This window comes from Balaenoptera borealis, assembly GCF_965194805.1.
Source record: "Balaenoptera borealis genome assembly, chromosome: 7".
NCBI classification, from domain to species: domain Eukaryota; kingdom Metazoa; phylum Chordata; class Mammalia; order Artiodactyla; family Balaenopteridae; genus Balaenoptera; species Balaenoptera borealis.
Window position 1 is genome coordinate 117389817 of NC_138864.1, and position 25556 is coordinate 117415372.

The 25556-nt window shown below is 38.3% G+C and overlaps 1 protein-coding gene across 5 annotated transcripts in view; it reads left to right on the top strand.

The window, feature by feature from the left end:
• AGK (acylglycerol kinase) overlaps window positions 1–25556 on the top strand; it is a 126385-nt gene that overhangs the window by 68377 nt on the left and 32452 nt on the right. For all 5 annotated transcript variants that reach the window (XM_082400354.1, XM_082400357.1, XM_082400356.1 and 2 more), the window contains 6 exons: window positions 3964–4003; window positions 6630–6709; window positions 12322–12397; window positions 18379–18471; window positions 20127–20159; window positions 21492–21586. In XM_082400354.1, the coding sequence (XP_082256480.1) occupies window positions 3964–4003; window positions 6630–6709; window positions 12322–12397; window positions 18379–18471; window positions 20127–20159; window positions 21492–21586 (417 nt within the window). The remainder of the gene's footprint in view (window positions 1–3963; window positions 4004–6629; window positions 6710–12321; window positions 12398–18378; window positions 18472–20126; window positions 20160–21491; window positions 21587–25556) is intronic.

A 25556-nucleotide genomic window follows, 5' to 3' on the forward strand; every position in this document is an offset into this window, starting at 1 on the left:
GAAATTTCTTTTTTTTTTTTTTTAATTTTTATTATTTATTTATTATTTATTTTTGGCTGTGTTGGGTCTTCGTTATTGTGCGAGGGCTTTCTCTAGTTGCGGCGAGCGGGGGCCACTCCTCATTGCGGTGCACTGGCCTCCCACTATCGCGGCCTCTCTTGTTGTGGAGCACAGTCTCCAGACGCGCAGACTCAGTAATTGTGGCTCACGGGCCTAGTTGCTCCGCGGCACGTGGGATCCTCCCAGACCAGGGCACGAACCCGTGTGCCCTGCATTGGCAGGCAGACTCTCAACCACTGCGCCACCAGGGAAGCCCTGAAATTTCTTTTTTGAAATAGTTTTTAGAGCTTTCTGTAGACCATCAGAATATGTCAATAGGAGAAATACTTTTTCCTTTGAGGATACGTTTGATTTTTAGATACAGTTTGGTTCAGAGAGCGTGATCAACATAGTTAATACCACTTTTGATATTTAGAAAATTAAGTGTGATTATAATGAGGATTCCTTTTGTCGTGTCTAAATTGGTACATATTCTGGCTTTCTCACAGGTGGCATTGGCAGCATGCACGTTCCATTAGGCACGTGAAAATCCAGGGAATTAACTATCAAAAAATCTATTGCTATTGAATAGCAGGCTGATACATCAAGCAGTATTAGTAAGCTCGAGAGAGCTGAGATCTTTAATAATATACTTCATCACAGGTTTAACCATCAAAATTTTAGTTCTAGCAAAAAAGAATTGAGGAAAAAAATGATCCAAGGTGCTACCCATATTCTTGTGTATGTTTGGGGGTCTTCTGTTTTCAGCTGGGTCCACAGGCATCAGTGTGGCTGATGCGGTAAGGAAGATGGTATCTACTAATGACCCAGAGGAGCCTGGTGCCCTCAGAGGCCTGTCCCTCGTAGGAGGAGGAGGAGCTGGCTGGGGGAAATGGACAGGGGTGTAGAAATAGGCACTCAGCTTTTATAGAAGCATATACTTGTACAGGATAATCCACAGGATGTCTTTGTAGGATAAGACAGTGGAGGCACAGGTCATTCTGTCTACTAGGAAAAACACGTTGAGGCAAATGGTTGCAGGAAGACAGTCCTGTGAGGCTGGAAGTGGTACCCCAGGCAGTATGGAAGCTAGACTGAGGGTTAGCCGAGCCCGGGGGAATCTGGTGACAACGCTCAGGTGACTACAAGGAACCTAGTTTTATTTTATGATCTGGCAGTTACTGAGGGCTCAGTATTTTACCTCGTCATTGTACAGAAGGTCATGAGTGTGAGGGATCAAGTCAACTATAAAGGGTTACTGACATGTTAATTATTTTTCAATATTTTACTAGTTTGTACCCTGAATTAACCTCATCTTGCATGTGTGTATATTTTGTTGATGTTAGAATAATTCACCAAGAGCAGTTGATGGAGGGGCATGCGAAGAGAAGAGCAGAACATGAATATTTGTGACTCTTGGGTGGGGGAGGGGAGAGGAGCTTGTAGGACTCCCTTTGCCGCAGGGTAGTAGGGAGCAGTGTCACTCGAGCAGGGGGACTGAACCTGGCTGTAAAGGTGCCTTGTGGGGTAGACCTCACAAGGGATCAGTCCCCCTAAAATCTTCGTTGTAAAACTGTATGTGCTTTTGAGGTACTGGTGTCATTATAATTGTAATGGACATTGTCATTGCCCTTAGGTTTCAGGTGGGCAGCAGAGATACTTCCCCTTAGGGAAAAGATACTTCCACTTTCTCATAGAAGCTGACTGCTCTGTGAAATCTAGGGGTCCTCCTCCAGCCTGGCTATGGAAGAAAAATCCGTAGCCTTTGACTGCAACCATGGCAAACAGCAAAATGTTGTTTAATTTTTTTAGTTCAAACTTAAATGTCAAAATTGATTTGAATTACTATAAAAATGCAAAATTCAAGGTCTTTGATGTTATGAAAAAGGTCTAGACAGAAAATTTAAGTGAAATAACACTTTTCTCCTTTTAATTCTTTCCTATAAATTCTTTATTGGTCATGTTTTCTGGGTATTAGTTTTCTTAACTGTTGTTAACCAGGTTGAAGTTATTATCTTAGCAGTGCCAGCAACATGCATTAGAATTGACTCTTACAAGGAGAAGATTCTGGAACCCAGTAGGCAGTTAGCCATTTAAAGTGCTCTTAAGGTATAAGTGGCACAAACACATTTTAGAAAGCTTTATGCTAAATAGATGAACATATTCTGATAGAGTGTTTTCATTTTCACAAGGCAAAATTTTGCCTCATGCCCAAATTTTCTGTTTATGATATAATTGAGTATCTGACTGTGATATAAAAAATAAGAGATTTAGATCAGCGGTCCCCAACCTTTTTGGCACCAGGGGCCGGTTTCGTGGAAGACAGTTTTTCCAGGGACCGGGTGTGTGTGGGGGGGATGGTTTTGGGGTGATTCAAGCGCATTACATTTATTGTGCACTTTATTTCTATATTATTACATTGTAATATATAATGAAATAATTATACAACTCACCATAATGCAGAATCAGTGGGAGCCCTGAGCTTGTTTTCCTGCAACTAGATGGTCCCATCTGGGGGTGATGGGAGACAGTGACACCCGAAGCGTGTTGCTTATGTCCAGTCTACTCCGTAAGATGCAGCTTAATTGTCACTTGCCACTCACTGATGGGTTTTGATATGAGTCTGTAAGTAACTTATTTATTATGGTCTCTGTGCACTCAAACCTCTCTGCTAATGATAATCTGTATCTGCAGCCACTCCCCAGCCCAGCATCACCACCTCAGCTCCACCTCAGATCATCAGGCATTAGATTCTCATAGGGAGTGTGCAACCTAGATCCCTCACATGTGCAGTTCACAGTAGGGCTCGAGCTCCTATGAGAATCCAAGGCTGCTGCTGATCTGACAGGAGGCAGAGCTCAGGTGGTAATGCGAGCGATGGGGAGCGGCTGTAAATACAGATGAATCTTTGCTTGCTCACTCACTGCTCACCTCCTGCTGTGTGGCCTGGTTCCTAACAGGCCACAGACTGGTACCGGTCTGTGGCCTGGGGGTTGGGGACCCCTGATTTAGATAAAACACTAGCAGAAGCAACTACATATTAAATTTATTTCTGGCAAATGACCTGAATAATTTCTATTGGATAAGAAAAATGCAGGGTATGTGCATTCATTTTCTATTGCTGCCCTAACAAATTACCACAAACTTAGTGATCTAACACAACACAAATTTATTATGTTATGGTTTTGTGGATTAGAGGTGCAACACAAGTCTCACTGGGCTAAAATGACGGTGTTGGCAAGGACAGCGTTCCTTCTGGAGGCTCTGGGGTGAACCCATTTCCTTGCCGTCACAGCTTCTGGAGGGTACCCATACTCCTTGACTTATGGCCGCTTTCCCTCTTCAAAGCCAGTGAGGTTGCATCTTTCTGACCATCCTTCCATGGTCATATTTGCTGCTGAAGTTTCTCTGCTTTTAAGGACCCTTGTGGTTTGATTGGGCCCACCTGCATAATCCAGGATTCTCTCCTTATCTCCAGATCCTAACTTAGTCACATCTGCAAAATCCCTTTTGCCACATAAGATAACATTTTCAGGTTCTGGGATGTGGACATCTTTTTTTTTTTCTTTGGCCGAGCCACGCAGCTTGCAGGATCTTAGTTCCCCGGCCAGGGATTGAACTCAGGCCCACAGCAGTGTAAGTGCTGAGTCCTAGCCACTGGACTGCCAGGGAATTCCCAGATGTGGACATCTTAGAGGGAGGAGGGATTATCATGCCTACCATAGTATGGAAACCTAACACCGGGCTTCATTCAGAGAAAGTATTTTTCAAATGTGCCCATGATTTGTTACAGGTCTTAAGAAACTTTGACTTGGGTATTTTATAGGGAAGAGTTATACATATTTTAAAAAATGATGATGATTTGCTTGGATCTGAACCTACTTATTAAAGCTAACGTTCATTCTGTTTTGTTTACTTTGATAGTGATAACCTACTAAGGAGAGCAGCCTGTCAAGAAGCTCAGGTAATGCCATTTAATATGAAACAATTAAAACCCGCCTTATCTCCACTGTGCAGAAATCTCAGGCTGTTCCAGGGGGACTTGCACAGCGCCTTGCATCAGTGCAGCTTGGCTATTTTTTCCCCACTATCAGGGGTTGAATCAGGCTGCCAGCCAACTCTGAACAGAACTGGAGGAAGTTAACAATCTGGTGAAGAGCAGTTCTAACGCCCACCCCTTTAGACTTGTTTATTTCTGGATTAGTCCAAAGAACACAGAACTGGACTGGTTGGGCTCTGGGAATTTGTTCATGTCTGCAGGTGTCCTTGAAGATCTGGCTACAGCCTGAGTCATCCCTAATCCGAATAACCCCCAAGGATATCAGTTCAGAACAGGTGTTACCTCTCAAAGTCAAATCTTCTTAAAACTGTTGATTCATATTTTTAAAGCCTGTCTCTTTAGCACAACTGATTCAGACCCTGTCTCATGATATTGCACTTAAATATTCATCTATCTAGTTATAGCTGAATTGTTAATCCTTTCAAGTTTAAGGCCACATTTTTGTTCTTCCCTCCCCTCCAAATGTGTACGTTATACATTGCAGATTAATTTGCATGACTGAGTTGCCTTTTTGTTATGTCATTCAGGCATACGATGTCAGAAATACCAAAAAAGAAACATGAAACTAAAAAATGACAAAAGGCATGAGGCATTTAGTAGGAGAGGTGGGTGGCAGACCTCATGTTTGTTTTTGAAATGTTTCCATGGATGACAATGACAATAGATACTATTAATAAATTCCTCTCTTTAGTGATTCCCTAACTGTTCTAAATCCGTGTTTTAAGAATTTGATTGCTTTGTTGTTTTATCTCTTATGGCTCTAAGTTGTTTTGGAAATCAATTCAAATAAACTTTAATATTAAATTTGAGGTGACATTTACCCCAAGCTAATTTTCCATTAGCAACTGGAAAATCCTCTTGGGAGGGGAGGCCTTTCCCCCTTGAAGGAAGAGTGGTCATGGGGTACTCCCTTTCTTGTGCAAAGTAAATACCTCCACCTCTGTTCTGAACTCCATCTCCTCTTACTTTTCCCACTGTTCTAATTCTCCACTTCCCAACACCCATTTAGCTCCTTCCATCTGAAAAAAGGAAGCGAATTCATCCTTATAGTCTCCTCCCTCTAGTTACTTTTCCTGTGTGTGTCCTTCCCTTTTCAGTCTAAATTCTTGAAAGAATATGATTTTTTTTTTTTAATCTCACATAAACTCACCTCATTGTAGTCTCATGTAAACCTGAGACATGAGTTGCAGGTAGATAAGACTTCTAGAGGCTAAAAACCCAGGACCAGGAGGAATAATCTAGAACTGTAGATCTGGAATCTGGCAGGTTAATTAAATCATTTCTGGCCAAATTCCAGAAATAGTATGGATAGAAAGAGAGCAAATTACAATATTTAGAGATTTGGCAGCAAAATGTTAAGATCTAACTCAGTAAGAGTGAAAACAGAGTAGTAATTATATATAACGTACACAGAAAACTTTTTACAAAGAAATAGTATGTCTTTCTGAAGTATTTAGAAATAGAAGTTTATTTTTTTTAAAGCAAGAGATAGACAATGGTGACAAAGGATCTCCAGTGGGCTGTCAGGGAGGTGGTAGAGTTGGGGTCAGTTACTTAATAAAAATCTTGGTATAACTTTCATTTTTCTCCTATCTTTACTTTGTGCTTCTGTACTTAATTCTACCTTCTTGGCCCAGACCTACTTCCCACCATCTAAGACTCGCAATTTTGCCCTCTGTGGGGTTTTCCTATTCTCATTCCTTTTATAGGAGGACCACCTCCTCCTCCCGTTAGTTCCCATTTTCACTCCTCACATCTAGTCCTCTGGGTGTCTTAACTCTGCCTTATCACTTATTAGCTCTTTAGAGCTGATAGAGTAGAAGTTTGGAGTTTGATATAAATTTTAGGCTTGTAATTTATTAATACTTTGACTGACTTAATCTTTCTGAATCTTGGCTTTCTCATCTATAAATATGGGAATATTTAATACCTCCTTGGTTTCTAAGAACTAAGAATTAATATGTGTGGAAGTGGCAAATACTAGGTGCTTAGTAAATATTAATTACATTTCTTTTCCTGTACCAGTTGATGGTACTTATCAAGGTTGCAAAGAAAGGAGGCAAATAGAGTATTAGATTTATTTTTTATGTGTATAAAGATATGAAGATTAACTGGTAACATGAAGATTCTTCATGAATAAGCTTTAGTAATAAGTTAAAAGAGAAAAAGGTTATATTCTGAAAACTAAAGACAAATTAAACTTCCCTTGTGACAGACTATGGACTTACTGGTTGTAATAAACCTAGTCATATCTTACAGAGAAAGGAAAAGTTACTTACCTTTAGTAGGTGAATGAAGCAGGGCGTTTTATTACAATATAAAATTCAGCTTATTTTCATTAAATAAAGGTGCACTTTTATTGTTGTTGTTTATGGTGGGGTTGTCAACATGAAATCCGGAAAGAACATTTGTTTCCCCAGGGTAGACACCGTATCTGCCAGAAGTAAATTCTTTTGGAATGAAAGAATATGTGTGCTCACTAACTGAATAGAAGGACATTTACTGAAAACTTTTCTTTGTTCCTTTTTAGGTGTTTGGCAATCAACTTATTCCTCCCAATGCACAAGTGAAGAAGGCAACCGTCTTTCTCAACCCTGCCGCTTGCAAAGGGTAGTTCAGTTTGTGGTTTGTTATAGATGTGGTTTTTCTAAGGGGAAAAGAGGCACAGAATACTAGGCAGCTGGTTGGATTGTGTGGAATTGGAGCTACTAGGTTCAGTACCCTTGTAGCAATAAGATTCAATTGTAATGTAGAAATCACGGTTAATCACATATAACTGTAAAGCTAACTGATGCCTAGCTAACTGGTCTAATTGAAGTTTAATAATTATTCCAGAATTAACACTCTCAAATCAGTCTTATCTGCTTGGTGATAGCCCCCTTGGGAACAACTTCTGCTGCTGTGATGTAAATTATGAGTCCATCTCTGTTACAAGATGTTCAGAGATGGCCAAAAGCACTGTGGCCTTGTGACGTCAGAAACATTCTTTCCCAAAGTGGTGAATGTAGAGTTAGGTCTTGGAGGTCAGTCAAGGGAGAACACTCAGTCTTCCCGACTGACGAAATGGCCCATGGGGCGGGAGCCTAGAGACAGGAGTGCCGACTAATGTCCTTTGCTGTGTCACAGGAAAGTCTGTAAACTGGTCTGGTTGGCCTCGAGGGGTCATGTGAGGCAACTGTAAGAATTAAGATGTGAAGAATAGTTGGGACCTTGGTTGACAGTCATGTGTCCATGTTCATTTATTGGAACAAATGTACCACACTGGTGCAGGATATTGAAAGTGAGGGAGGTTTTGTGTGTGTGTGTGTGTGTGTGTGTGTGTGTGTGTGTGTGTGTGTGCGCGCGCGTGCATGTGTGTAGGGGAGCAGGGGGTATGTGAGAACTCTCTGTATCGTCCACTCATTTTTACTGTGAACCTAACAACTGCTCTAAAAAACAGTCTATTAATTTTTAAAAGTACCGTAAGCAAAATAAAAACTTTTTTTTTTTTAAATTGCTAGTTAAGTACAACTCTCATTCAGTTGGAAAGGTAAATAAGAAGACTTCTGGTGGCTTTTAGAAGAAATCATTAAAATTTAAAATTATTTTTTAAAAATAGTAAGAATGAAAGGGTTGAGGGGGAGAAAAAAGTGATACCTTTTATTCTATCTAACGGCCAGAACAATTCTTTTTGTCCTGAGGAAAAATTAATAAGTATGTATTAGATTGGATTCTCTAAGTTCGAAGTCAAACGACATTAAGATAATAAGAACAACAACAAAAAGCATAGTTGGGAGTAGCTTCTAAGTGGTAAGGTTAACATTGGAGAGAAACGCAGGGGCTCTGAAATAAGTTTCTCTAGTCATTTCTTGGGAGGTAGTATGTGTGGCTTCACAGATGTGAGGGCTAGTCACGCCTTATTTCTTTTTAATTCATCAGTTTAAGATATTTACCTACAGATTATCTAAATCGGCTCCATTACTCTACCTAATTGAATCATATTTGCCAACCTTTGTTGGAGCCACTTCCCGCCCCCCTAAACATACCAGTCATAAGGCCTCTTGTTCATAACCAACACTGAACAAAAATATCAACAGAGGTTCTAACACAACACAATCAAAATACGCAAGATAACTAAGTAGTCACTGGTGGCCTGTGGGATAAGCTAGCAGGGAACTGGGTGTATACTTTGTATCCTCTTCTGCTCTGTGATACTGCCGGTGTTGCTTAACTCCTTAAACCCTCAATTTACTCATCTGTAAAGTGTGAAAAGTAATAGCGCATGCCTTATAAAAATTACCATGTAATACTTTAGGATTAAAGGAGGTAATGCCTATAAGGTATTTAGCATTCTTTCCATTTCATAGTTAGCACTTGATAAAAGAAATATAAGCTGCTGTGCTTGGTATTCCTGACCTGTAGGCTGGGTCAAAAGGTTCACTACTTGGCTCTCCCACCCTTGGATCTCTCCTTTTGCCTCCGTTGTTGTAACTGTTCCAGGTCCTATTACTTTAGAGATCTAGGAAGTTAGTAACTTGCTAATTCTCTTGAAATATATGGCAGTTTGTTTAAGCTATAATCAGTCATTTTGAGTTCCTACTTGAGATATTTGCTTTTTTTTTTTTTTTTAAATCATCACCTTTTTTGACCAGGATTCATTCTTTCTTTCTTTCTTTCTTTCTTTCTTTCTTTCTTTCTTTCTTTCTTTCTTTCTTTCTTTCTTTCTTTCTTTCTTTCTTTCTTTCTTTCTTTCTTTCTTTCTTCCTTCCTTCCTTCCTTCCTTCCTTCCTTCCTTCCTTCCTTCCTTCCTTCCTTTCTTTCTTTCTTTCTTTCTTTCTTTCTTTCTTTCTTTCTTTCTTGCTGTATTGGGTCTTCGTTTCTGTGTGAGGGCTTTCTCTAGTTGCGGCAAGTGGGGGCCCCTCTTCATCACAGTGCGCGGGCCTCTCATTATCGCGGCCTCTCTTGTTGCGGAGCACAGGCTCCAGACGCGCAGGCTCAGTAATTGTCGCTCACAGGCCCAGCTGCTCCGCGGCATGTGGGATCTTCCCAGACCAGGGCTCGAACCCGTGTCCCCTGCATTGGCAGGCAGATTCTCAACCACTGCGCCACCAGCGAAGCCCGAGATATTTGCCTTTTTAAAAAATGAATAAACTTTTTTTTTTAGATAAGTTTTAGGTTCCGTTTACACTTTTACACGTAAGTGTATTTGCATTTTTAAAGGTAGGTTCTTGTTGAAAAGTGTAATACCTTCATCTGCAGGCTAGGGTAAGGAAAGTGTTTCTTTTCTAAAGTCATGGTCCCCTTTAACAAGGTGAATCCCTGCCTGCTTCTAGGAAGCAGCCACTTTGAAACTCTCCAGCATCTTTTTTTAAAGCTTTCACTATTTAACTGTACTATTTTTGTCGTCTTGGCTCTGACCTGACATATAATTTATAATTTATCATGTAGCTATTTCCTTATGTAGTACTAGTTTAAAACTACATTACAGCTTTAGGAAATAACTGTGTTTTGCATTAATAAATAATACATTAGCGAGTAATTATTTTGTGTGTGCGTGTGAACCTGCAAATTGCTATAGGTATAGAAAGCTTTATTTAACTCTGGTGCTATCTCACCCTTAATTATATAATAAATAATACATTTATTACTGGTAACACTTGTTTTTCAATCTTTTATATGAAATATTAGAAGGAAAAATAATGCCTTCACTTCCCACTTCAGAGATTTTCTGTACCTGTGGCATTACATAAAGATGTGAATAAAGGCCCAAAGTTCAAATCTTTTTTCTTTCTTTCTTTTTTTAATTGAAGTATAGTTGATTTACAGTCTTGTGTTAGTTTCAGGTGTACAGCAAAATGATTCAGTTATATATACATACATATATTTTTTTCAGATCCTTTTCCATGGTAGGTTATTACAAGTTATTGAATATAGTTCCCTATGCTATACAGTAAATTCTTATTGTTTATTTTATATATAGTAGTGTGTATCTGTTAATCCCATACTCCTAATTTATCCCTTCCCCCTTTGGTAGCCATAACTTCGTTTTCTATGTCTGTGAGTCTGTTTCTATTTTTTAAATAAATTCATTTGTATTATTTTTTAGATTCCACATGTAAGTAATATCATATAATATTTGTCTTTCTCTTTCTGTCTTCACTTAGTATGATAATCTCTAAGTCCATTCATGTTGCTGCAAATGACAATATTTCATTCTTTTTTATGGCTGAGTAATATTCCTTTATATATAATGTATATAATATATTCTACACACACACACACACACACACACACACACACACACACACACACATACACATCTTTATCCATTCATCTGTTGATGGACACTTAGGTTGCTTCCATGTCTTGGCTATTGTAAATAGTGCTGCTATGAACATTGGGGTGCATGTATCTTTTCGAATTAGAGTTTTCATCTTTTCTGGATATGTGCCCAGGAGTGGGATTGCTGGATCATATGGTACTTCTATTTTTAGTTTTTTAAGGAACCTCCATACTGTTCTCCATAGTGGCTGCACCAACATTTATTCTTTGTAGACTTTTTGAGGATGGCCATTCTGACTGGTGTGAGGTGATACCTCATTTTACTTCTGCAAATCTTTTTTTTTTTTTTTTTAATTGATTAATTTATTATTTATGGCTGAGTTGGGTCTTCGTTGCTGTGTGCAGGATTTCTCTAGGTGTGGCGAGTGGGGGCTACTCTTCGTTGCGGTGCACGGGCTTCTCATTGAGGTGGCTTCTCTTGTTGTGGAGCACAGGTTCTAGGCGTGCGGGCTTCAGTAGTTGTGGCTCGTGGGCTCTAGAGCGCAGGCTCAGTAGTTGTGGCGCATGGGCTTAGTTGCTCTGCGGCATGTGGGATCTTCCCAGACCAGGGCTCGAACCCGTGTCCCCGACATTGGCAGGCGGATTCTTAACCACTGCACCACCAGGGAAGCCCAAATCTTATTTCTTAAACTAACTCACAGGAGCTTACAGATGTGTTGTAAGTGATTAATACAGCCGATTGAGACTTCTCCAGCGTTTTGCTTCTCAGAGATAGATCTAATCTACTTCTACCTGACCCTTTCTTATCAACCTAGTAATGAAAGCAACCCTGCAAGGAGAAATGTTTACAGTATCACTAGCTCAGCCTTTTATTGTTGGGTTAAGCCCCAGAAATGGTGATCTGGAAAGGAGAAATTTCCATTTAGCCTTTCATGTTCATTCTAATCAGCATTCAGAGCTGTAGAAGAGGGAGGATATGTTTGTTTAATTTGCTTATTACGTGCTCACATAGGCCCTTGGTTCAAGGTATTCTTTTGGTTCTTGTGAAAATTTGCTCAAGCTTCTCAGTTTCTATTTTAATTCATAATCAGAAATGTTTTATGTTCTGTGTTCCATTTGATAGCTATTTCTTTTAGTTTAAAGAATGTTGGTCTGTGCATCACTCTACATGTTCCTCATTCACTACTTTTGTGTATGTTTCTAGTATAAAATATTCTTAAGAAAGTTGAAGCATGCATCACTGATAAAAAAAATAATCTTTTTGAAAGAGGACTGAGTAAATGTGGATGTAAAAGTTAGATGTTTGGTGTTGATTGTTTTGAAAGTACTAGTTTTTGTTTTTGTTTTGTGATGTGATGGTTGAAAATATTTGGGTAAAAGACAAGTCAGCTGATTGGTATGTTTTAACATTTATTCAACTTTGAGACTCTGCAATTGGGGACTTTTTGCAGCTTCTGTATCCCTTGATTTCTAGTACATTCTCAGTCAACCACTGGAATATAAATAAGTTCCATGAGGGCTTATTACATTATACCTCAGTGACACGTATTTTTGTCTGCCTTGTCCTGTTGTTTGCCCAGTTCCTAGATGTGTCTAGCACACAGTAGAGGCTCAGTAAATGCTTGTTGAGTGAATCAGACATTGTCACCTGAGTGGAGCCATATCTAGTGTACACACTTCCTCTAGAGGAACTGGATTGTGCACTGTAAGCATCCCACATGGGTAAGAGCTTATTGTATAGACACAAGGGGCAAAATCCTGGAGGCCCCAGAGTGAAAGAGGCCATGTTTATATCCCGAGAAACTCATTACTCTTCACTAGCCTTCCTGTCCTTGAACAAATAGAGGAAACGTGTTCTCTATGCTATTTCTTGTTCTCTTCCAGAGAAGATGGTTGGGCTTTTTATATTTCCTCTTGAGAACTCGTGTTAAAATATTTGTGTTTTTTTCCTTTGTCTACAGCAAAGCCAGGACTCTATTTGAAAAAAATGCTGCCCCGATTTTACACTTATCTGGCATGGATGTGACTATCGTTAAGGTGAGAACTGCTCTAGAATGTTGATTTTATCCAAGCTACCCCTCCTTATAACATATCCTCTTCTCTTGACTTCTTAGCAGAAATCGCTTATCACTTAAGAAGATAAGAACAGAGAAGTCTATGTTGTGTTCTTCTTCTGATAATTAATAAGATAATATTGTTTTTTCCAACCACGGTCAGCTTTTCACTTTCAGAACAGGATTAAATGGAGCCATGAATTTGGCTCCTTTCATCTGACAGATAGGACGTGGAACTATTGTCTCCTGGAAGATGAAAGTTGTTACAGCTGTAAGAATTCCTTTTCTGACTATTAAAAAGAAACTTCAAGTTTGAGTAATTAATTTCTTGGTAGTTCCACAGACAGGTAAACATTTTCTTTCTGGTGAGGAATTATTTCAGGTGAGGAATTTTAAGTGGTAAAGCTTTAGAATTTTCGAGATTTGGGTAAGAAGAAATGGGGACAAAAATAAATGAGAGGGAATTGTGCTATTCTAGAAGATGCCTCAAGACTCCACTTTCTTGACTTTAAGTGCTATGTGTGTGGTATGTACATAGGTGTGTGTATTTGGTGAAAATCACTGTTACCATGTTTGTAAATCTATGGTATACCAATTTTTAATATTACACACTTTCATTAAATCATAGAGATTGAACGGTCATTTAGTCCAATTGACCATGCAGTGTTGATGTTGAACTCTCTTCTCCAGCTTGTCCGAGGTGTGGTCTTCTAGTTGTCTGCCTCCGGGGATGGGAGAGTGGGGAAGAAAACTGTCATTTATTTCAGGACCTGTAATGCATTTTGCAGACTCTACGTATGAGAGATCTGAGAATGGTTATTTAAGACTGATATTGTTTGTTCCTGGAGTGTTTGGTTGAACTCACAAGGAGAACCATCTGGGCCTGGAGGTTTCTTTGAAGGGAAATTTTTTTGTATATTAAATTTCTTTAATGGCTGTAGAAGTACATCAGGAAGTTCTATTTCTTCTTGAATTAATTTTAGTAAGGTAAATTTTTTAAAGGAATTTGTGAATTTCATCTAAGTTTTCAAATTAATAGGCATCAAGTTGTTCATAATATCTTCTTTTTAACTTTTAAATTTCTGTAACATCTGAAATACGTCATTTTCTTGCTCAATATTGTTTTATTGTTTATTTGTGCTTTTTTTTTTTTTTGCCTGCCTGTCATGTGAGAGGTGCGTCAATTTAATTAATCCTTGCCAAGAACCATTTTTTGGCTTGTTGATCCTTTCATTTATGTTTTTTTCATTAATTTTTGGTCTGTATTGTTTTCTTCATTCTACTTTCTTTGGCTTTTTTTCTGCTGTTCTTTTTGACATTTTAACTTGGATGTTTATTTCATTAATTTTCACCCTTCTCTCCTGGTGTTTTCTTAGAAAGCTATAAACTTTACTGCTTCAGCTGCATCCTAGGAGTTTTCATATATAATATTTTCATTATCATTCATTTCTAAATGTTTTCTAATTTTCATCATGATTTTTGTTTGACCTATGAGTTATTTAGCATGTTTTAAAAATTTCAAATCTAAAGTTTTCCCACATCTTTTTGTTAATGGTTTCTGATTTAATTGTGTTATGGTCAGAGAATGTAGTCTATATAATTCCAGTATTTTAAGTTTATTGAGATTTGTTTTATGGCCTAGCATGTGGTTTGTTTTCATAAATGTTTTATGTAGGCCTAAAAAGAATATATATCAGTTATTGGGTACCATGTTCTATATATGTCCATTAAGTCAAGTCTGTTAGTTGTGTGGCTCAAATCTTACATGTCCTTACTGATTTTTTTCTTCTGTTTTAACTATAGATTATTCAGAAAGAGGTGTTAGAAATATCCCACTAGATAGATTTGTCTGTTTCTCTATGTAGTTTTATCCACTTTTGCTTTTTTATATTTTGAGACTATGTCAGTAGATGCATTCACATTTCAAATTATTTCATTTTTCTTGCATGTTAACAGTGTCATAGAGTTACTCTCTTTAGCACTAATGCTGTCTTTTACTGTGGTCTATTTTATTTAGTATTGTTAGTAACCATACTAGCTTGCTTTGATTAGTTTTTACCTGGTATAATTTTTACTTATCTTTACTTAAGCCATTTTGTATCCTTATATTTTAATGCATCATTGGTAAAGGCATGAAAACAGGGTATTTTAAAGATCCAATGCTTTTTGTCTGTGTGCCTTTTGACTGGACCATATAATCCGTTAACATTTATTGTAATTGTTAATGTATTTAGATTTATTTCTATACCAGTTATCTATTGCTACATAACAAACTGCCTTGACAACAGTTTTTCTGCTTACAATTCTATTGGTCAACAATCCGTGTTCAGAGCTGTTCTTGTGTTGGTCTCACCTGGGCTCCTCAGTGGCTTGTCTTTTCATGACTTGATAGCTTATTTATTTCCTTTTCTCACTGAATAATATTCCATCATGTAGATGTACAACAGTTTGTTTATCCATTTACCTATTGAAGGGCATCTTGATTGCTTCCAGTTTTGCAGTTATGAATAAAGCTGCCATAAACATTTGTGTGCACGTTTTTGTGTGGACATAATTTTTCAGCTCATTTGGGTAAATACCTAGGAGTGCAGTGGCTGTATTACATGGTATGCTTAGCTTTGTAAGAAACTGGCAGACTGCTTTCCACAAGTGGCTGTACTATTTTGCATTCCCACTAGCAATGAAGGAGATTTTCTGTTGCTCCACATCCTCATCAGTATTTGGTGTTCTCAGTGTTTGGGGTTTTAGCTGTTCTGATAGGTATATAGTAGTTTCTCATTGTTTAAATTTGCAGTTCCCTAATGACATATAACATTGAACATTTTTTCATTTGTTTATTTTCCATCTGTATATCTTCTTCAGTGAGGTGTCTGTTCAAATCTTTGCTATTTTAATTGAGTTGTTTCTTGTTTGTTCTCTTATTGTTGAGTTTTAGAGTTCTTTGAATACAAGTTCTTTATCAGATATGTGTTTCGAAAATATTTTCTCTTATACTGTCTTTTAAAGCTGTGTTTTCATTCTCTTGACAGTATTTTCACAGAGCAGAAGTTTTTAATTGTAAAGAAGTCCAACTTATCAATTTTTTTCTTTTGTGGATCTTGCTTTTGGTGATTTATCTAAAAACTCATCACCAAACCCAGGATCACCTAGATCCTCTACTGTGTTATTTTCTAGAAGCTTTATAGTTTTTTATTTGACATTTAGGTCTATGATCCATTTTGAGTTAATTTTTGTGAAAGGTATAAGGTTCAAGTTTTCTGCATCATTAGGCCACTCTTTATCCTTTCTCTTTGTTGCATTTGGAATTTTCCTCTTAAGATCAGAGCCTCAAATGTGTCATCCCTATTAATGTAATCTTTTAAATTATGGTCTGTTAAATCTTTCAATATCTTTTTGAATTTTGGTTCTTTCATTCGTGTACTTGTTCATATTTATCAATTTTTCTTGCAAATATTTGAGTACCTACTACAAAGTAAGCTCTGTTCTACATGTTGAGGATACAGTCTGAACAAAACAAGTTTTCCCTCTCTGTCCTCAAAGAGCTTCCATTCAAAGTGTGAAAAGGAGGGATGCAGATAAGAAACATATACAAATAAACATATGATTTGTCAGATGGTGATGAGAGCCAACGAGAAAAATCAAGCAGGGTAAGGAGAACAAGAGTAATGGCGGTGTTAGTTTAGTTCCGAAGGCCAAGGAAGGCCAGTCTGGTAAGATGACCTGTGGAAGAGACGTGGGGGAAATGAGTGAGTCATGCTGGTAGGTTGGGGAAAGCATCCAGGCCGAGCGTACTGCACATTCAGAGGCTCTACGGAGGAGTGTACTTGGGGCTTGAGGAAGAGTGAGAAGGCAGATGTAGTTGGAGGAGAATGAGCAAGGGGAGACAGGAGAGAGGATGAGGTTGAAGAAGTCAGGAGGGGCAAGATTGTCAGGTTTGTATCATTTACGCATTCAGTCAATTACCTTTCCTCTCTGTTGTTGATAAAGTGTGTAGGAAGAGGCTGAATGGAGAGCCCTAAATAAATGTCACCAGGAATCTACCTACAATTTGATGTCCCTCCACTGAGCATCTTACTTTGAATGTAGACATTCAATTGGTAATCAATTCACCCAATTGTATTCTAGCGTATTGTTCCCACCTATCTCCACCTTGTCCCCAAGGATATTATCAAATAACTTGCCAGGTACCTTGCTGAAGACCCAATAGAATGTCTATCTGGATTTCCTGATCTTCTGATCTAGTAATCTGTCAAAGATGAGGATACTCTGAAATGCCTCGTTCTTGGCGAACCCGTGCAGATTCCCAGTGATCACCTATTTCGGGGTGTTCACAAAGCATCCTTTTAATCAGGATCAACATATATTCTCTCTCTCTTTTTTTTAATATTCATTTTTGGCTGCGTTGGGTCTTCATTGCTGTGCGCGGGCTTTCTCTAGTTGAGGCGAGCGGGGGCTACTCTTCGTTGTGGTGCGCGGGCTTCTTTTGCTGCAGAGCATGGACTCTAGGCGTGTGGGCTTAGTTGCTCCGCGGCCTGTGGGATCTTCCTGGACCGGGGCTCGAACCCGTGTCCCCTGCATTGGCAGGCAGATTCCTAACCACTGTGCCACCAGGGAAGTCCCTATGTTCTTTTTTTAAAAAGTGAAATATTTGGATTGATTGAGCTCAGTCACCAGAGGGCAATGATTTAATCAACCATGGGTATGTAATGAAACCGACACAAAAACCCAAAAGGACAGGGTTTGGAAAGCTTCTGGGCTGGTAAACCTGTGGAGATCTGGGGAAAGGCGGTGCGCCCAGAGAGGGCCTGGAGACCCCACACCCCTCCCCACACACCTTGCCCCATGTACCTCTTCATTTGTCTGTTCATCTGAATCCTTTCTAATAAACTGATAACTGTGAAAAAAAAAAAAGAAATATTTACAAATGTATAACTGCAAAGCCAGTCATTTCATTTTTCAGGATAAAAGTAGAACCACTCATCATAAGATTAGATGGTGTTAGTGTAGGGACTTCGTTTTTCGTGTGTTGACTGTGACTTAGTGGCCTAGGTGCTTTAGCCCATCTGACATCCAAATCTTTAATTTTTGCCTATTAGTGTGTCTAGTAAAGTGTCAACAGGAGAGAGTGTTTCCTTATTTCAGTATTAGTTACATTACATTTGTTAAAATTCAGTGTTTGGTTTTAGAGGTGGTGGCTTAGATCATTCATTTAAGTCTACATATGTATCTGAAATGAGGTATTCTCAATACAAATGGTGAGGCTTACATACCATTTAGTCACCTTTTTGTGACTGCTTTGAGTCCTACCTATATTTCTTTATGTACAATCATAGCAAAACCACAGTAACCGTTTATGTAGTACAGTGCCAGTTAAGAACAATTACCTTGCTAGTCTCTTTTCATACGCTTTCCAACAGTATTAGGAGGAAGCACTTTTCCCTTCCTCCAGTACACATGATTTCATTGATAAGGAAATTAAGATCCTGAGAGTTTAAGGCCACTCAGCTAAAAAGTAGAGTTGGGATTTAATCTGGGTCTCCTGGGCTCTCAAATCTGTGCTCTTTTTATTACATCTGTTTCTCCTTATTTGCATATACACTTGACTTTCTGCTTGCAGATGAAAGTCACTGGGTAAATGATGTAATAGAACCTGCACTGGACTAGAAATGATTCCTCTGACTAGCTGACTGTATAACCGAGACAAATCACTAGGTTTGAGTTTTATTTTTAAAGTAAGGAGCCGACTAGATGGCTTCTGAGGTCCCTTCCAGCTCTAAAAATATAAAACTATAAAAACCATACATAGTTGCTTTGATAGCTGTTTAGTTTTTCATGTATATCAGTTATGTAGAATTTAAGAAAAGATTCAGTGTAAAACTTTAAAGAAAATATCCCATATTTTTAGACCTTTGGGCTTGTGGCTCTAGGATGATAAATTTACCAAAGGCTTCCTTTGTATTGCAGACAGATTATGAGGGCCAAGCCAAGAAGCTCCTGGAACTGCTGGAAAACACAGATGTGATCGTTGTTGCTGGAGGAGATGGGACTTTGCAGGAGGTGTGGCCGCTTTTCTGTTTGAAACCATTTTGAAAGGGAGGAAAATAGAAATTAGGTCTTGGAGCAGTGGCATAAAGTGGTTATAATTTAAGGAAATTATTTCTTTGTAATCCATTCTTTTTAGGATTGTTTCTCTCTGAAACAAGTATAGCATTACATTTTTCTCATGCACTTTTATTTCATTGCTTCGTATAAATTCTATACCCAGCACATAGAAGGGTTTTTCTTGTATCAAATTTAAGTTGGATAAAATGGAATAAAACAGGGTACAAAATGGTGCTGGGTGTGAAACGCTTTTTATATTTTGAAGACTCTTATGAAGTAGCCCTGTTTGTTAGGGAATCACTGTTTCAATTATGGGAAGGTTTCTTATAAAATAAACTTAAATAACAATTGCCTTTTAAAAAAATGCATCTGTCCATTCTCACATCATTTCCATCCCATGTAATGTTATCTCCTAATGGTACATTTAGAGGCAGAGGTCTACATGTTCCGATGTATGCGTTGCTTTTTTTCTACAATTCCATTTCCTTAATGCTTGCTTTGGTCCAATAAGGACAGTAAGTATATTGCCCTGGAAATGCTCTTCTTTTCAGAAGAAGAGGTGCAGGTGCCCCTCCCACTCAGTCACCCCATCCTGTGTACCATAAGTCACATCCGTACCTCGTTTCTCATTGTCTTTTGCCTCTATTTTTGTGGTTTCATTGGTGTTCAGGGACCAGTAGCTAACAGCAGACAGGGCACTGTCCTGTGTTTGACTTAGCAATCATGTGAGCCTTAGTAAGCTTCTTTTAAAAAGGCTGTGCTAATGATCTTGTAATTGTGTTTATGGCTTTTTAATGAAGTGTGAAGAATACGGATAGCATGCCAACAAAGTAATGAAGTGGACCTCATGACAGCCCCATTTAATCCCGAAACTCAGTGAGGCAGGAGATGCGGGAGAAGATTGGCCTTTGCCTTGACTTTACAAAATGTTTTTAAGAAAGAAACCAAATTGTGTATCTGGTATAATCTAGTCATCAAAATATGCCCTGGTTAAATAAAAGAATTGGAGGGAAATATAGCAAAATATAAACAACTGACTAATGATGCCCGGTGGGTTTATGAGAAAGTATTTTTTCTTCAGGTATTTTTCACAGTTTTTACAAGACATGGGTATTATAGTTTAAAAATAAAAAATAAATTAAGTAAAAATTCAAATTAAAAATGTCTTTTTATAGAGGGAATAAAATCTCCCTTGTCTTCATATTCATCAGTAAGAAACATTTATTGAGAGCAGGCTTCTCTCTGAGTGTAGCAAAGTGCTGTTTTTTTTCCCGATATGTGTACTTCATAGTAGGAAACTAGGATCTTTAGTATAATTGATGTGTACATCACATTTATACCCATCTTATAGAACTTAAAACGTAATTTTACTAATATAATGTAGAAGTTTTATAATTTTATAGTACTATTGATCCTAGGTGGAGAATAAAGTCTAATCTAGCTCTGATCTTATTGGAGAATAGTTTGTGTTTTAAGAGCCAATACATCTTTTGACATAGTTTCTAGGAAGAAAACAGGAACAAGTTTGTGGTCCATGAAAATTGAATCCAATTCTTTTATGATAAAGGAAATACAAGTTGTTCATAATAATTTTTTTAAAACATTTATAGGTTATAACTGGAGTTCTTCGAAGAGCAGATGAGGTGAGCTTTAAAATAAGAATAATTGCATTTTGACTTTTACTTTCCTGTTCTTTTTATCTCTCTTTATTTCTTTCTTTTACCCTTTCTCCCCTTTTTATATTTTAAGATGGGCACAAGTTGTGCTTCCTCGGATTTTAGAAAATAAAGTACTTCTGCCTATGTCATAGAACACTTTTATTAACTCATGGTGGACTTTTCTGCTTTGGGAATCCAGGGTATCCAATGGCTTTTACCAAGAGTTGTTTAAAATATAAAATTTCTCTATAGAATCTTTTCTTCAAAGGATTCCTTCATTAATAAATTGTGGTATATTCATATATTGGAAGCCATACAACAGTTAAAATGAATGAACTAGGTTTATAAATATCTACGTGGTAAATCTAAAAAATATTCAATAAAAAAGGCAGGTTGCCAAAGTATGTTATGCATTTCTACAAAGTTTTAAAATTCAGAAAACAAAGATACTCTTAATAGATGCGTAAACTATGTAGTAAAAGGATAACAGTGTGGATGGAAAGGAATCACACCAACCTCACGATAAAGGCTTCCTCTGGGAAGGGAAAGGGGAGTAGGATGAGAAGGGACTTGAATTGTATCTGCATCACTTTATTTCTTAAAACTCTGAAGCAAATATGGCAAAATGTAATATTTGTTAAATCTGGGTCTTGGGTACATGGGTATTTGTGAGATTACTTTAAATTATTGTAGAAAAGTGTGATAAAATATTTTATAAGTAACAACAAGAAAGAAGATCCTTCCCAGTCCCATTGGTAATAGTAGACTGAGCTCAAAATAATCTTTAGGAACCTTACGGTATCTGTTTATTTGTGGCCTTTAATTAAGTCCTCTACTATGCCATTCTTCTGCTACTTGACCTTGCTTATTCTCTTAGCCTTGTTTATACTTGAGGTAGTTTATAAGGCACTTTCACCTGTCCTCAGTCAGTGTACAAATGTTAGACATTTTTAGTTGAATTCTGTCTGCAACTTTGTCAAATAGTGTGGCAATATAATACAGTCTGTCACAATCATGCACTTATCTAATATCTAAGACCCTCATTTTCTTAACCAAATTTCTTTCAACCTGTTGCCATTAGTGAGCACCCAAATATTCCTTCCAAATTTGAAGGTATGTTGTTTTCATGAACTGCCTTGTTCTAGAACCTGCTTCGTCAGTATTACCTGGTTGCTGGTCTAGGGGTGTGGGAAGGAAGGCTGGGAGGCAGGCCCAGGGTCAGTTACTTTGTCATAGTGGACACACCTGTGCCTCTCTATTCAACCTCATTTTCTGACCATAACAATAAAACTTTGCTCTTGTTTTCTTCCCCGCCAGGCTACCTTCAGTAAGATTCCCATTGGATTTATCCCACTGGGCCAGACCAGTAGTTTGAGTCAGACACTCTTTGCCGAAAGTGGAAACAAAGTCCAGTAGGTTGTCAATGTGGGATGGTAGCATTTGTGGGTGAGCGAGCCTGGGAATGGAAAATTCACACGTGTGATATAATTTTCTTTTTGAGTTTTGATAGCCTGAAACTTCAAATCATTAAGAGGAAGAGATCAGAGTTCAAGCGTTGGGTTGATTGGGAAGTTTCTCTGTTGGGTTGTGGGACCCTGGTGGTCTAATGTTAAGTCCTCAGGTCAGGTATGGAGATGAATACTGATGTCCTTCTGCCACTTAAGAAGATAGCTTCACTGATCCAAGCATACTGTTTGTGTGCTTTTGTGTTGTAAGATTCTCTGGTGAAGACATATTTGCAGTGATCATTTGTTTGCTTTAAGTATGCATGATGACAAATAGCAAGTTCCCTGTGGAGACTGGGCCAGCAGCAGCCTTGGCTCCGTTACCTTGATAATGTAAGTAGCTAAAAGAACCAAATATAGTTACATCCTTTAGGGAATGCCAAAAGTAGAAGGCAGTGTGGATAAAGCAGACAGAGAAAGTAGTGCAGCCCTGACATTAAATTAAATTGTTGTGAGTCTAAGAGTGTCCTCAGGAGTCAGGCAAGTTGTTATTATTGCTCTTTTTTTTTGAAAGCATTATGTAAACAAAGATTTAGTCTTTCAAGAAGATGGGAATCTTGAATTTGAGTCGTGGCTTTGACAGTGATTAAAAATATAATCTTGGACAAATCATTTTCAGGCAGGTTCTCATTGTCAGTTGCCTGATCTTTAACGTAAGCTTTGTGATACATTGGGGGAGGTCAATAAAAAATATTTGTTGAATGAATGAATTGAAATCTTCTCAAGACATTTCTTGTTATAACCTTCTAGAATCAATAACAATAATAATACTCAGGTGATTTTCTGTTTTGGATTTTTTTTTCTGCTTTAGGATTTTTATTTTAGATTGAGGTGTAGTTGACATAAAACATTATATTAGTTTCAGGTGTATAACACGATGATTTGATATTTGTATGCCACCACAATAATTATGGTTAACATCTGTCACCATTCAATAGTTACAGAATTGTTTTTCCTTGTGATGAGAACTTTTAAGATATACTCTCTTAAAAACTTTCAAACATGTAATACAGTATTATTGTTAGTTGCCATGCTATACATTCCATCCCCATGACTGACTTATTTTATAACTTGACTCCCTTCACCCTTTTTACCAGCCTCCCACACCCCACCTCTGACAACCATCAATTTGTTCTCTGTACCATCTATGAACTTGTTTTTTTTAATTTAAATTTAATTTAATTTAATTTATTTTTTGGCTGCATTGGGTCTTCGTTGCTGCACACAGGCTTTCTCTAGTTGCTGTGAGCGGGAGCTACTCTTCCTTGCGGTGCATGGGCTTCTTGTTACAGTGGCTTCTTTTTGTTGTGGAGCACGGGCTCTAGTACGCAGGCTTCAGTAGTTGTGGCGTGCGGGCTGCAGTAGTTGTGGCTCGCGAGCTCTAGAGCGCAGGCTTCAGTAGTTGTGGCGCACCGGCTTCAGTAGTTGTGGCTCGCAGGCTCTAGAGCGCAGGCTTAGTAGTTGTGGTGCACGGGCTTAGTCGCTCCGTGGCATATGGGATCTTCCCGGACCAGGGCTCGAACCTGTGTCCCCTGCATTGGCAGGTGGATTCTTAACCACTGCGCCACAAGGGAAGTCCCTTGTTGTTTTTTTTTTAAAGATGCCACCCACATATATCATACAGTATTTGTCTTTCTCTGTCTGACTTAGTTCACTTAGTATAATACCCTCCAAGTCCATCAGTGTTGTTGCAGATGGCAAAATTTCATTCTTTTTTATTGCTGAATAGTATTGTAGTGTATGTGTGTGTGTGCACACAAATGTTTATATATATGTGTCTCACATATATATCACATCTTCTTTATTCATTCATCTGTCAATGGACACTTAGCTTGTTTCCATATCTTAGCTATTGTAAATAATGCTGAACAACAAACACGGGTGAATATATCTTTTGAGTTAGTGTTTTCGCTTTCTTCGGATAAATACCCAGAAGTGGAATTGCTGGATCATATGGTAGTCCCATTTTTAATTCTTTGAGGAACCTCCATACTGTTTTCCATACTGGCTGCACCAATTTACATTCCCAGCAACAGTGCAGGAGGGTTCCCTTTTCTCCACATCCTCTACAGTACTTGTTATTTCTTATCTTTTTTTTTTTTTTTAAGTATTTATTTATTTATTTATGGCTGTGTTGGGTCTTCGTTTCTGTGCGAGGGCTTTCTCCAGTTGCGGCAAGCGGGGGCCACTCTTCATCGTGGTGCACAGGCCTCTCACTATCGCGGCCTCTCTTGTTGCGGAGCACAGGCTCCAGACACGCAGGCTCAGTAATCGTGGCTCACGGGCCCAGTCGCTCCGCGGCACGCGGGATCCTCCCAGACCAGGGCTCGAACCCGTGTCCCCTGCACTGGCAGGCGGACTCTCAACCACTGCGCCACCAGGGAAGCCCTTCTTATCTTTTTGGTAACAGCCATTCTAACAGGTGTGAGGTGCTGTCTCATTGTGTTTTGATTTGCATTTCCCTGATGGTTAATGATGCTGGGCATCTTTTCATGTGCCTGTTGGACATCTGTATGTACGTCTTCTCTGGAAAAATGTCGATTCCAGTTATCTACCCATTTTTCAAGTGGATTTTTTTTTTCTGTTGAGTTGTATGAGATCTTTATATATTTTGTATATTAACCACTTACCAGATATATGATTTGCAGATATTTTCTCCCATTCAGTAGGTTGCCTTTTCATTTTGTTGATGGTTTTCTTTGCTGCACAGAAGGTTTTTAGTATCATGTAGCCCCACTTACTTATTTTTACTTTTATTGCTTTTGCTTTTGGTGTTAGATTCAAAAATCATTGCCAAGTCTTATGTCAAGAAGCTTACCCTCTATGTTTTCTTCTAGAAGTTTTATGGTTTCAGGTCTTATTACATTCAATTCTTTAATCCATTTTGAGCTAATCTTTGTGTATGGTGTAAGCTAGTGGTCTAGTTTCATTCTTTTGCATGTGGCTGTCCAGTTCTGCTTTGGGATTTTGAATAGGCTGGTTTTGTGGATTTATTTTTGCTGTTGTAGTTTTAGGAGTCATCTTTTATCTTTTAACTTTTTTTTTTTTTTTTTTTTTAGATAAAACCTTGCTCCATATATCAAACACCAGGCATAAGGGCTGACATATCTCCGGCCTCTATTAAAACGTCTCTCATGCTTCAAGCCTTAGTCTGATGGGGAGTGTTCAGCTCTTTACCAATCATCCTGCAGCCTAATGTGGCATTTCAGTTTGCCATATTTTTTTCCCAGCTTAGAATTTCTGAGGGGCTATAAATATGACAAACAATGAATTAAACATTTTTTCTTATCTGAGACAAATCCTATCTGGTTTGGGTCTTGGTTACTTTAGATAGCTACTCTTTCCGCCTGTCAGTATAGATTATTAGAACTGCTTGCCAGCATTACCAGATATGTCAGTGATGCCGAGGTAGGACATGTCCCTTAGAGAACGCCTCACCTATCCAAAAGCCAGTGTCTGTGCGGTGTGGCTGCTCTCAGGGTCTTAGATAGCCTTCAGTTTTTTAGGAGCTGATTTTCCCTGTAGTTAAACTAATGTTGTTGCTGCTTCTATTTATAATTTAAAGATTTATAAAACTTAATTTATAAGCATGCCCCAGGGCTCTTAGATAATTAAGTCAGTCTGCCCTGGGTTCATAATTTTGTAGACCTCTTAACATGGCAGATGCCTGAGGCTACTTAAAAGAACAAGGCTTTGCTTTTTGCATTGCTGTCAAGATTTGTTGTACCATAATTACTACAGAAGAAAAAGGAATTTTGAATTTGGAATGTTGCAGATAAATAATCCTAAAAAATAGCTGTTTCGTGCTACAGTGCTGCTTTATTTAGAACTTTCAATTATTGCTGGAGAATGATAAATTTAAGGTTGCATTTTAACC